This window comes from Carassius auratus, chromosome 16, assembly GCF_003368295.1.
Source record: "Carassius auratus strain Wakin chromosome 16, ASM336829v1, whole genome shotgun sequence".
NCBI lineage: Eukaryota > Metazoa > Chordata > Actinopteri > Cypriniformes > Cyprinidae > Carassius > Carassius auratus.
The window spans coordinates 9,810,134-9,824,472 of NC_039258.1; the positions used below are offsets into that span (position 1 = coordinate 9,810,134).

The following is a 14,339-nucleotide window of genomic DNA, read 5'->3' on the forward strand; positions in this document are numbered from 1 at the left end:
AAACTCTGGCCTGATGCCAGAGAGAGAGAGGGACCTGACTCATTCATATTCTTTACATCAGAGAGCTGTAGACATCAGGGTCAAACGTGGCCCTTGATCAGTGAACCCCGTACAGGGCTGACCTCATTTAACACAGAGGCACAGCGGGGAAAACATTTGGAGAAATTAATGAACTTTACAGAGTGCCACATGAGCCACAGAACAAAGTGTGTCGGAGAAAAACCAGAGCCTGGTTTGATTTTGAGAAAACCTGTTTTCAGTATTACCCAGCTTCTATCAAACTGTGAGGAAATCTTTGAATAATAAATACTATTCTTAGAATAAAATATTCTAAATATTACTTATAATATTATAAACATTGCTATAACATTATAATTGATTCATAAAAGGTAATGACAATATTATTATTAAAACTATAATAATAATAATTTATCACTGAGATGCAATTATAGTTTTAGCATTTGAATTAGATTTTATTTTTACCTTCAGCTTTTATTTAAAGTTTAGGCCAAGTCGTATGTTGTTACAGCATACACACACCCACACATCTATATTGGATTAGTTTTTATTTCAGTTTTAGTTTTAGATTTTGCTCTGCATCGAATTAAAAGTTAAAATATGAAATGTTGCCTTTTATTTTATTCCAGTTAACGCTATATTATTTCAAGTGACGGAAATGACACTTTCTGCAGACACATAGGCCTAGTTGCATAATAAGATGACTAATTTGCATCTCACATGAAGGAGTAAATTCACATAAACTCATCCTTTTTGTGTGTTTTTTTTTATATTAAAGTTGGACACAGAGGCACGTCCACCTGTAGCACCTCCCCTTAATCCCTGTAAAACAATCCCAAAACCGGGGAGAATTCGGTCTTTGATTTGTTTGGGAGGAGTCACAACCGCTTTTGGGTCTTCTTTACAAAGGATGAACCGGAGCTAGGTCTGGGAACACTGTGTAACGCAACATCACGGGATAGATTCAAGGAAACACTGACCACGGATTCTGCTCGGTGTCTTCACTTCGCGTGCTGTTAGGAGGAAACGGCATCAAATTTAATCAAATTAACTAGCGTACAATGCGATAGTGTTGCCTAGAGACTCGGATAGAGATCCAGACAGATTTCAGACGGAGAAGCAAGCCCACGGTGCACAGATCACGCAAAGTTGAGTTGGATTCGTGTCGAACAAAAAACAAACTGAGAAGATGTCCAAACCGAATTATACTGGCATTTACAACATGGTTTCCCAGGAAAATTTTGAAGAATATCTCGCTGCTTTGGGTAAGCAACAATATATTATATAAATTTTCTTTTTTTCTTAGTTTGGCAATCTACGAGCTTATGATCAACTGCTGTAGTATATAAAGAGTCTCTTCTAAACGAACCACAGTGACTCACTTTGAGTGTAACTTGATGACTGTGTTGACCTTGATGTACCTCTTTCACCTGTCCTCAAATCTCTGAACATGAGGATGATGTAGCATACCTCCTTTTAATCTGGGCTAATGTAATGAAATCCACTCCAATCATCTTCTTGCCTTGGGGGAGAAAGCCTAAACGAGATCACAGCAATTTAGTTTCTGCAGAATACAACTGGGGAAGTGAAGACATGTCTGAATTTGTCTCTAAACCCTGTATCATATTCATATTCATATTCATCGGATATAACCTTGTAATACTTGTCTCATCATGTTATGCGTGGTGTTAAAGGGTTAGTTCACCTAATGATGTTGTTTCAAACTTGTATGAATGACTTTCTTTTGTTTTTTAAGTTCTTTGCAATTATGGAGTGTTCAAACTTAAAATCAGCAGGAAAGTATCATAAAAATGCATTATCTTCCAAATCTTCTGAATTCATACAATAGCTTCTGAGTAATGAATAAACTGAAATGCATGCTGTTTTTTCACTGATAATCATCTTTTACCACTGTGAGTGTGACCAGGTCATCGAATTCAATTGCATTCTTATTATTTCAGAACAAATCCTTATGTTTCACTGAAGAAAAAAATACACAATCTTCTTCTTTCAATTAAGTATGCTAATCTTTTAATCTATCTTTCTCTCCTCATCAGATGTTAATTATGCATTAAGGAAAGTGGTCTGCATTCTGAAACCCAGCAAACATATTGAGCATGATGTGAACACAGGCAAAATGACGATTAAGACCGTCACCACCTTTAGGAACTTTGACATGGACTTCACTTTGGGACAGGAGTTCACTGAGGACCTGGGACCAGTCGATGGGCGAAAGTGCCAGGTGTTTTTTTTTAATTATTATATATATATATTTCCTAGTTAACCCATTTGTAATGTATTTGTGAGAAACACATGGGCCCTGTTAAAGGTAACATCAGCCAGACAAAGGAGTGTGGGAAAGTGTGGTATGTGTGACACTAATGGTAATGTTCTCCGTATGTTTCAGACCACAGTGGACTGGGACGGTGATAAATTGGTCTGTGTCCAGCGAGGAGAGAAAGAGGGCAGAGGCTGGACACACTGGCTAGAAGGAAACCTCCTCCATTTGGTAAGGAAACAGGGATTGTCCCGGGCTGGGAAAACAGCTTTACATTTATACATTATTCAGTGTCTGGAGGAGTATATAAAACTGGTTTGTTATGAACAATGTAAATTTATTAGTTTTTTTGTTTTGATAAAATTATGTGAAGATTTAGCTATAACCGAATAATAAGGATTTGCTTATAGTTAAATTTCAATAAATATGTTTGCATATATTTTCAGTTTATTTCTATTTTTTATTTAAAGGCAAATCTGAAGCAGTTATAAAAAGTGTGAGAAAAAAGAGAAACCATAATGAAAAGAGTAGGTGAAAGAAGAGATGAAGAGGAGGAGGGGATTAAATGAGTGATGGGCCTTTTGTGGGCTAGTTTATTATTTTTTTAAGTTTAAAAAAACATTCTTTTGGGGTTAAACGTTACTTCATTTAAAAGTTTGAAGTAAGATTTGTTTTCGTTTTTTTTAAAGAGGATAGGAGGATGCATTCAATTTATCGAAGGTATCTGGTGCTGGCTGAAGGTTTCTTGCGGGTTCTGTCTTTTCAGCATGCAGAGTTATTTAAATTAAATTTAATTCTAATCTGACTCCATTTTAATATGACCTAAAATTTAGATTTCTATTTATTATTATTCTGAGATTTTATTATTCCATTTATTCTTATCATTATACTCATTCGGGTGCTTAGGTTGCTCAAAAATATCGCTTTGGCCTTAGCGTAATTTACTGTCACATTCTCGTCAGTCTTGGGTATTAGAGTCTGGCTAATACTTTAGACGACCGCTCCTATGCTTGCTCATTCTAAAAGTAATTTTAATTAGCCCCCATAGATTTGTACACACTCACAAACATTATTTTTAGTCAGCAGTCACAACCACTACTTTAGGTATAAGTCAATCAACATTACTTTCCCTGATAGTAGTTTTGGTATGGCCATGCCATGGTTTCCCATTTACACTTAGCTAGAGTAATATAACAATACACAGAGGTTAGGCTTACCCTGTTTAGGTTGGTCAAATAACATCATTGACCTAAACGGAAATTTCCTAAAAGTCCTTACAATCTAAGTAAGCTTGAACTAATACCAAGTGTTAGCCGGATCTCTAAAGATACCGATGGTGTGCCCTATTCTCCATCTCAACTGAATTTAGTCTGTTACTAACCTGACGCAGGAACAAGGATACAGCGTAATCTACTTGAGGCAATAATTACAGAGTAAAACAGAATAGAATCAAATATAACAATTTATTAACAGTCAAAATATGGTAAATATGTATTATGCCAATTACATAGCCAATTCAAAGATATCAAATCAATACAAGACATCAAATTCTCAAAGATGAATTTAAGAGTAAGATGTATTCTTGGTTTTTAGAAAAATATGGACACACTTCATGCCATGGGCTCATTCTTGCTACAGAAGGCCCTGATCCTCTTGCAACATTTCCTTACGTACCTCAGACCAAGACAAACATCCCCCGAGATTGAGACAGGAACTAACAATAGGAATTAGCATTGGTCATGTAGAATTATCACCTCTTGATACAAAAGGCATTTTGCATGAAAGAGACTGGGAAATGGCACATCCTCTACAGTGAGCAAAATATCTCTTAACTCTTAGGATCGTTATCACCTTTAAGTCTACTTACCAGACACACTGAGACACTTCAAATGACACCAAACATGGCTGTAAATATCACTTGCATTCATGTAGAACATTATATTCTGCTTTGACCATCCTGAGTGAGCTGGGTGAAGGGAAGGATGGGTGAGGGGAAGGAATGGGATGAGGAGGAACCAGTGCATACTGTTTTCACACATTTTCTCCCAGTGAGATCTGGGAACAGATGTCTGAATGTTAATGCAATGTTAATGTCTCAGAAGATCAAAGTATCTGAGGTTTTTCATCCTTACAAGTGACTTTAAAAGACATTTGTGCAAAGGATTTGCATTTTAAATGCATTTAAATGCTGTTCTTTAGTACTTTCTATGCAAAGTGTCCTGAGAAAATGTATCATAGTTTCCACATACACATTAATGGCTTTCAACATCGCTAATAATTAGAAGTGATTTCTGAAGGATCACATGACACTGACAATTTAGATTTACCATCAAAGAAATAAAATCATTTTATATTTTTATTTTAAATTGTAATAATATTTTACAATAGTACTGTTTCTTCATTTTGATCAATTAAATTCAGGCTTTGTAAGGATAAGATACTTCTTCCAAAATCATTAACAATCTTTTCATTTGAGTTCTTTTCATTTATAGAAAGAGTAGTTTCATTTTAGAAATGGTTTCAATGGAGCGACCTTTATTCAGAAGCACAGTGGTGATTCACCTTCTCTGAATGTCTTTAGTTCTTGGATTAAACTCGGTCGAATCTTTAACAACTGGGCTAATACTATGAATCTCTCACCAAGTCTTTCATCCTTTTTTTCTGCTGTCACGTCTCTCTCTCTCTCTCTCTGCAGGAGATGAGGGTTCAGGGTGTCACTGCCAAGCAAGTCTTTAAGAAGGCTGAGTGAAGATGGAGAGAAGAGAGGGAGAGAAAACAGAGGGGCCATTTGCTGGGGGGTTGAGCTCAGGGTTCAGAAAGAGGTCATATCACAACAGTGATTTGTCTCTGAGCCACAACAAATAGTGTTTTAATGGAGACTACAAATGATGAAATTGGTTCACTTTCTATAAAACTCTTATCAGCATTTACAGCAGTTTCCCCTTCACGGCTGCAGTCAAACCAAAACACAAAGTTCAAATGAGATCACAACAATAGAGCCCTGTTGCCCTCTGTGAACATTCAGGAGTGGTACTGTAAAATATGGATTCATGGCACCCTAATACTGTATTATGCAGATATGTTTACAGTAAGCAAAAGTAAGGTTTAAATGAGCCAGTGGTTTAGCTGGTCAAGTACAGCTTGGAATTCTTTATTGCTAAATTACATTTAATTTCTAGTGTCCATCCAATAATGGATTTGTTTTAATCTGTGTGATAGGATTTTGATTAATAGCAATAGACAAACTAAAAATGTCAAAAAAATCTGAAACATGTGGTCTGAAATGTGTCATGTAGTTTTATTTGTCCACTGTAGAATATAACATTTGTATTACCATAATATCCTGTTTTTTATGAATGCATTTCTTATAATATACTAATACTGATGCTACACTATCTATCTATCTATCTATCTATCTATCTATCTATCTATCTATCTATCTATCTATCTATCTATCTATCTATCTATCTATCTATCTATCTATCTATCTATCTATATCTATCTATCTATCTATCTATCTATCTATCTATCTATCTATCTATCATTAAGTTTTTGTTAAGTTAATTTTATTTAGCTTGTATGCATTAAATCGATCAAAAGTGACAGTAAAGATATTTATAATATTAGATTTGTTAAACTTTCTGTTCATCTTTCTATTCATTAATTTCTATTAATCATGGTTTTCACAATATATAATAATATGGTTTTTAACATTGATACTAATACTACTAATAGTAATATGTTTCTTGAGCACCGAATCAACATTAAAATCATTTCCCAAGAATCATGTGACACTGAAGACTGGATTAAGGGCTGCTGAAAAATCAGCTTTGGTATCACAGGGATAAATTACATTTGAAAACATGTTCAAATAGAAATGTTACTTTAAATTATAATAATAATTCTCCATTTTAATCAAATAAATGCAGCCTAAGTGAGCACAAAGACTTCTTTCCAGAACTTTAACAAATTATTATTATAATTTTTTAAACGTCATTATATGAAGTCTTTATCCATTTCTACAAGACCGTGAAAAAATTAAACACCTTCCTCTTTGCAATTCCCTCATTTTACCTCTAAGGGGCGATAATGGACTTGGAAGCATAATATTTGGCTAACTCCGACTAACATATCTGTAAAAAAAAAAAAAAGTCTAAGTTGTGACATCTTCTGGTAAGACCTGGTATGACAAAATGAAAGTCTCCACCCTTTTGCTTTTATACACAGTCAAGGGATTATTAAAATAATTTTTTTTTAATTGAAATGAAATTAAACATCTGGAAAAATAGCAACTTAAATAAAGACAATAAATTGTTATTACTACAAGAGAGAACATAATGTGTAACTGCAGTATCTGTTTATGTTTTCATACATATAGGTATCTTAAAATATGTATTCATTAATTTTTTTTTCTATAAAAAATAAACTCTAGTTATTTACACATTCTTCCAGAACAGAAGTAAAGCTTCTACACTGGTAGATAAAAACCACTGTATACTGCAGATCATTGTCAGGTTAATAGGATGTCTGTGAGCCAAGGTTAATCGTTCCATTCAGACTCCTGCGGCTCTGACTGATAGTTCGAGTGGCATGTGATGCTGTCTGTATATCCGTTTGCGGCAGCTGAGGGCCTGTATGTCTCTGACACTGTCAGCGGTTGCGAAAATCCATCACACTGTATGCTGCTGTCCATGTCAGTGTACTTTCCAACTGAGGAAAAAGAAAATAGAAAATAATCAATCAGTGATTGGCTAAACATCTCAGGAATCTGTGTCCTTTTTGAACTCATAATATTTTTTACTTTTTAATAATATGAACAACGTCCACATGCATTCAGAAGTAATGTCAGCTGACAATTCAACATTGCCATCATTTACATTTTTAAATATATTCAAATAGAAAAGTTATTTTAAATTCTAACATGTTTGACTGTTTGCTGTATTTTAAAACAAATGATTGGCCCGTCTCAGCGTTTCTGTTTCAAAAGCATTTGTCCAGATTAGGTGTAAACAGTTTCTTGTAAATGGGTCTTTTGACATTCAACCAGAAAAATTGATAACTGTACTAACTGTAACTTCTACCTGTTGTCACGATATGACTATGGTTTTGCAACAGTATGCGATTCAGACCCCATGTTTGGCAGAGACATCAGAGACTTTTATCGCCCACAGCAAAGTACGTGCAGGAGGAAAGTGTGGGAGGCCAAAACAGCTAAACCTATTTGGCTAACTGGCATGCAGTGAAAGACAACATGTATGTGGTTTGTACCATTCGTCTGCGAGATGATAGGAGGTCAAAGGAAACTTCGCAATTATTTACAGGGTGATGCAAAGCCATAGTCGAAGTCATCACAAAATACGCTGATGCTTATTTCGAAACTCTCCTGACTGTATTTAATGGGTACTGTGGGAATGTTTGGTGAGATTCTAGAATGCTGTGTAAAGTTATCTGAAAGATTTCCAGGTCACATCTTTAGAAATATTAGAGCTGCTTTCAGAAGCAATAGTGACTAAAGTGAATCAGCATTGAGCTGAATAACAGCTACTGTTTTAAGATGAGCTGAACTTGTTTCATAATTGGAAAGTGACGTGACATACAGCTAATTATGGTGACCTATACTCAGAATTAGTGCTCTGCATTTAACCCATCCAAAGTGCACACACACCATGACCACACACCCGGAGCAGTGGGCAGCCATTAATGCTGCGGCACCCAGGGAGCATTTGGGGGTTCGGTGCCTTGCTCAAGGGCACCTCAGTCATGGTATTGAGGGTGGAAAGAGCATTGTACATTCACTCCCACGACCTACAATTCCTGCCGGTACAAGACTCGAACCTACAACCTTTTGTTTATGAGTCCAACTCTCTAACCATAAGGCCATGACTTCCCCATTGATGAACTTTACACACTTATTGAATTGAACTGAATCAAAACTGAACTGACTGGAGTTCAGAAATAGACCTGGCCTACATTCACACATTTCTAATCATACATTTTACCTAAATGTGTGCATTGCTGATGTTCTGCCTGCTTCTCCACATCACAGTCTGCAGGGTGTTTCAGGATGTCTGGAGGAAGCACTGGCGAGACGTGCCTTAAAGAAATTTCTGAGAACACAAAAAATGTCAGTTATGACTCATAATTAAAATTACATTTCCTGTATGTTTTATATTTTTGACTGTTCTTTAGATTTGAATTTACTGTATCCATTTGAAATATTTATTTGATTATTACTTGGTTCTTAATGTAGAAAATTCCACAAAGATTCATGTGAGAGAGATGGATGTCATTTACCGTAGTCTGTATTTTACTTCTATTCTTAACAGACTCTGTTGTGCAGTTTGTACACCACACTGATACATGTCTGCGAGCTTATATGTAGAACTGAAAGGATGTGGTTTACCAGCAACAGTTTAATCTTAAGCATTTTCTGCAGTAAGCTATTGACAAAGCCTACAGCATAGTGCTTTGTGTTCATCCTCACTGATGCTGAAAATCAGTGATAGTAGCAGATGTATTATCTCAAATATCAAAAGATTTCAGAGCAGTTTATCACTAAGTGACCTGCATTAGACATTGTATATGTCTTGGGTTTGGTTTCCCATCAGTCAAACGTGCATTACTGCTAAATAACCCTTTTATGTAGTGCAAAATTTTGCTCACCCATCATCAAAGACAAGTACACTCAATCTAGAACTACAATCTACAGATCGATATGAAGTCAGCTTGACTTAATTGACCACTGAGCAGAAATGATTCAGTCTTATATCAGTGTTTATATATACATATATATAATAATGTTGATTATTCCCGGATTTATTTTAAATACTCTTGCATTCTAAATATGTGATGTCAAAACTGATTGTAAATGTAGAATACAAATAATATGTGGGAAATTATTTATATATTATGATCTCTTCATGAAAATACATGCGTGCATATGCTTAGTGAGTGAGATGGGACTTAATATTTTACAGTACACTTACTTACCTAATCTTTTTGACTGACGTTTGTTTCTCCAATAAATTATAAACAGGATCATAACTATAATTATGGCAGTAATCACAATCCCTGCCCACAGACTTGCAGGTAACAACCAAGAACAAGCTGAAATAAAGGAGAAATAATGAGTTTATCCATTATCCAGGTCTGGTAGGAAGGGTTTTTTTCCAACTCTTTTTATACGCACATTGATCATGGTGACATTTCTTATAAAATAAGTCTTTCCAGGTTTAGAGACTTACGTGCTTTAAATTGTCCACACACAACATCTGATTGGCTGGTCCCAGGAACCTTCACATGTCGACCCAAATCATCACAACTGAAAAATGAGAAAAGAGGCTAATTATTTCAGAAGGAAACTGTGTCACGTTTTATTTCTATCGGGCTAAGGAAAATTCAATGGAAACTATTATGTATATGAATAATATTAGTTTTTGTATGTGTGTGCTTTGTGTTTTAAGTGTAGAAAAAAAGGAAAGAAATATGTATGAGTATGTCAGTGGGAGTTTGAGAAAGGAAGTGATACCCACCCACTTTCCTACACAATGTATGTCTACACTTTTAGTGAATGGAAGCAAATTAATGCGGTCTTATTTCGTGTAGGAGAATGACATAGACACCTTTATGTAAAACCCGTTATGGTTATACATAAAACCTATGCCTTCCTACTCTGACTTTTGTTTAAATCAGATGGTGGCAGATAAGAAAGGGCATTATAGAGAGAAATTATACGGAGAAAAAGTTAAGCAGAAGATGAAACATCTTTGGTCGTGTAACTTGGAAATAAATAATATGAGTCAGAAGCATGTGATAGTTTAGCAAGAGTAGATTTAAATTTAAAGGACTTTTTAGTCATATGTACACTGTGTGGGGGGATTCTGTGAATTTGTGAGAAGTTAGTCTGTCGCTCAGTTGTGGAATTGCTACAGTATACTGTAAATGTACGACACTGACCCTCACCTTGTATAATTTTTGCAGCTGGAAATGTAGTCGTCCACATCGCTGTAGGTTCCCTCTGGACAGGGAACGCACTCTGTGTTTTTCTCGAACGTGTCTACAAAACAGCTTCAGTTATTCAGCAGTCCGTCTGCCACATATTCCACTCTAAACAGTCTATGGAAGTAGTTCAGATCATTGCAAATCTTCTAACAAATCCATGCTTCAGTGCAAACTCAACTGATTCTTTTTTGACTTTTGTGGATTTTGTGGCAAAGTGTAGTCTTATGTAGGCTACACATAGTTTATAACAAGATTGAGTTAAGTTGGGTTCATTTCTCTTGCACATAGTCTTTGAACCAGCTTATGACTACATATTAAAGGCTATGTCGATGGATTAAAGAAAGTGTGTGGCAGTTTTGTTATAAAATGTACTTTGCCAACAAGCCGCTAAATCAAAAGCACCTTTAGTTTAGGTGCTTGGTGGAATGAACAGTCATCTTAGTACTTATGTAGAAACTGTCAGGTTTTTAAAAATGCCCAGTAATTTTAAAAGTCACGTTTGAAGTATGGTTCTGTAATATTTATGTACTAAATGTGAGAGTCTTTGCGAGTAATGCGTAGCTTGTATTTTACTCATGAATCAAAAACCGCCATTCTAAAATCAGTTGGAAATTCCAATGGGTCCCATGACAAATTAGCCTTCCGATCGGCCTACAAATTGACCCTAATAAATAAATTATATTCAGTGTTTGGAAGCATAAATAAAAAGAAAAATATAAAAGCATAAAAAATTAAGCATATAAAAAACCCAAATAAAACAGTTATTATAATGACATTTTAATAAAACAGTTATCGTACAAGCATGTGTCCTGTTTTGTGTCCTAAACTCCTGAAACATTGGTGTCAATGCAAGAGCAGTCAATACAATTTGAGAAAGAAATCAATTAAATCTGTATGTGTGAGAGAGAGAGAAAATATTCAGACGTAAATCTCTTTGTAATCATTAACAATTTCATAAGTAACTGTAATTGAATTACTCTTTTTTTTCAGTAACTAACAGATTACATATGCATTTATTTAGAAATTAAATTGAACAACGCTGTTACATGTTACTCCCCAACACTGATTATATGATATATTTATTTATAATAATTAGATTTTCACAGTATAACTGAGACTTAAATAAGTAGATATATCTTTATATTTAAATTGAAAATATTTCAAGGATCGTCATATTTGGAGGTACACTAAGGCGTCAAATATTTTGAAAGCAAAATGTTGAGTATGCCAAGGTTGATTACTTACGATGAAAGGCGACTCCTTGCCCTGGAGGACAGGTGGAGACCGGACTGCAGTTATCGCAGTGGGAGTCACTTATGTGTGTACAGTAGTATCCCAGCTTACACCTGCACTCTGTGTTTTTGTCTTCCTCACACTCCTTTACCATCTCCATGTTGCTGGCTGTAACACACACCCGAACATTACTTGTTGAAATAGACAAGTGGAATTATTAGTAATAAAAACCAGAGTGAGTGAATGGGTAATTACTGCTGGAGCACTCCCTGCAGGCTATACACTGGGTCAGACTGTTTTCCTGATCAATAAATGTGCGTCGTGGACAGGTTTTACACACTGTTTCTGATGTGGCATTGCAGCTGGCAAACACATATTTTCCTGAGAAAGAAAGAGAGCTCAGTTTTTGCACAAGACTCCACAAGCACACAAAAATTTTGTATTTCTTGTAGCTATTGCCAGAAGTATTGGGACATCCCCTTCTAATGAACAGGTTTGACTGTAATTTCCGAGAGTACTTACTTTTGCTTTAAATTAGAAGCACACAATTCCCTAGAATATCATTATATGCTTAAACATTATGATTTTTGCTCATGGAAATTATGAAAATATATATACATGCATACACACACACACACATCACACAACACACCATGGTTCTAATAAAGATTTGAAGACAAACTGAATGTAAATTAACTTCAAATCCTGTCGATATAAAACACTGCAGATAAAAGAAATGTGTTTGTTTGCCCATAAATTGGGATTCAGTGTGGTTGAAAACAATGGCTTTAATTGGCAAAAGCACAATGAAGCATTATTCAATGTTTCCTTTTAGAGGAAAGAATGTCATACCTCTTTGGAACAAAATGAGGGTGAGTAAGCGATGACAGAATATTATATATATATATATATATATGAAGAGTTCAGATGCAAAACCCTCTAAGTGACATCTGAAATTTTCATCTAAAATTTGAATTTTTATCATGCTCCATGTGTAGACCCTTTTCTATGCAATTAAAGTTAAATAACTGAACGTAAATATAGTGGCCTGATAAAAATGCTTATTTTATAAGACAATTTCAGACGGCATTTAGAGGCTTTTGCATCTGAACTCTTTATACAGTATATATATACGGATTTCATGGCAGTAGAAAAAAACCCCCATCCAACCAAGTGGTAACCGCAAACAAAGGATACTTCTCAAATGATATTTTTTTTCATGCATGTACAGTATGAAGCCAGTTCTCCTCAATTTCACACAGGTGTCCTAGCACAATAACCATAGGTGTAGTTCTGCTCAACTGTGAACTGTGAACATCCTCCGCTAAAGCATGTCTAGCCAGAAAGTGGTCAAATTCCTTTTGGTTTCATTTAAATTCTATACAGTTTTAAAATTGATGACATAAGCTTATTGAATACATAAATATTAGTCCACCTTGTATGTCATTATTTCAAATTGATACAGAATGTCCTGTGTTTTTGCGTAAATTCCAGGAACCATCAAAAACAAATGTTAGCAGACTTACAGTACAGGATTTCCGGATTCTCTAGTAGGCTGATATCACGTTGATAAAAACAATGTGATGACTAAAAATAATAACCTGTGCCTTAAAGTCAATTGAATGGCAAGACGTTTCTCTAAATTTGCACAAAAAACAGACAAATTGAATGTAAATGAACTTCAAATCATGTCGCTGTAAAAACAGCAGTAATATAAAGCATAGGACCAATTTTGATCATTTATTCTCACACTAAAGTTTGTGAACTGCTTTCATAAAGCTGCTCAAAGTATTTTGACGAGCAATAAGTGAAACAATACATTATAAGAACTGTAATAGATTCTAATATTTAAAACAGCTAACATTCCCTCTATGTTACATAGGCTATAAAAATATTCCAAAGACAAATGCATAACTTTTTTAAATCAGCTGTTTTACAGTATTGATAGATTATAGAAATCCCACCTTTTGGACATTTGCTGCATTTCACATCTCCCATCTTGGCTACGTTCAGTGTTTTCTCGATTCGGTCCTTTCAGTGTGAACAGTTTTGTGCGGTCATATGAAGTCTGTTGACTTGTACAGCCCTTTACACCAATTATGGAAGTGATGTCTTGATCGGTTCACGTAAGTTACCAAGGAATTGATGATTATTCTGTCATGCTGACCCAAACTACTGCATCAGTTGTCTTCTTCCTATTCTTTCGGTCTGTCTGTCACGCTTGCTTGCTTTGTCTTTTTTGTGGAATGTCTCAGTTCATCCGCTGCAGTTAGGGGAATAATTTTTTTTCCCTTTCTGTTTTTTTTTTTTTACGTCACCCACTCTTAACCCCCTCTGTTACTCTGCGCTGGAAAGCCCCGCTACCTCTATCCGTCCTCTGCACTTGAGCTTGCAATCTCTTGCCTTCCTTCCTGTTCGTGCAGCACTAAACCCCTGAGCCACACAGAGACTATGTCAACATGAGACCTCTGTTTATCGAGAAGTTATGAGATATGATTAGAGTTGTTAGATTATTAGTGTGATTAGATCAACATGTACAGGTGAGGAAGTCTATTGTGTTAGCAAAAGCTACTGCCGTGAAGTGTTTTATGCTTAAACTTTTAGTTTGGTTAATAAGATTTCTGATTCTGAATAATATCAGGCTATAACACTTCATTCTTTCTGAATTGGGGCAGGAATGTTTTAGCAAAATGTGCCTGCCAATATCTGTTGCTGCTCTGACTCACACAGTGTGTGACCTATATATCAGAAAAAAAGTGAGTTCTGACTTCAAAAGAAAAAACCTTGACTAAATCCTAAATAATAAAAA

At 35.3% G+C, this 14,339-nt stretch overlaps 2 protein-coding genes across 2 annotated transcripts; one reads left to right on the plus strand and one right to left on the minus strand.

Annotated features, from left to right (window-relative positions):
- The first annotated feature begins 862 nt into the window (after nt 1–862).
- rbp5 (retinol binding protein 1a, cellular) lies at nt 863–5,635 on the plus strand. Its single transcript, XM_026283927.1, has 4 exons — nt 863–1,283; nt 2,076–2,260; nt 2,426–2,527; nt 4,992–5,635. Exons 1-4 carry the CDS (start codon nt 1,208–1,210, stop codon nt 5,043–5,045), a joined length of 417 nt encoding a protein of 138 aa, XP_026139712.1. The 5' UTR covers nt 863–1,207; the 3' UTR covers nt 5,046–5,635.
- Nucleotides 5,636–6,534: 899 nt separating this feature from the next.
- Nucleotides 6,535–13,939, minus strand: LOC113116071 (tumor necrosis factor receptor superfamily member 3-like). The gene is made up of 8 exons (XM_026283928.1): nt 13,495–13,939; nt 11,786–11,911; nt 11,543–11,698; nt 10,259–10,352; nt 9,541–9,617; nt 9,287–9,403; nt 8,296–8,403; nt 6,535–7,006 (listed from the first exon to the last, which is right to left on the minus strand). The coding sequence occupies exons 1-8, from the start codon at nt 13,526–13,528 to the stop codon at nt 6,837–6,839; spliced, it is 882 nt and encodes a 293-aa protein (XP_026139713.1). The 5' UTR covers nt 13,529–13,939; the 3' UTR covers nt 6,535–6,836.
- Between the last annotated feature and the right edge of the window lie 400 nt (nt 13,940–14,339).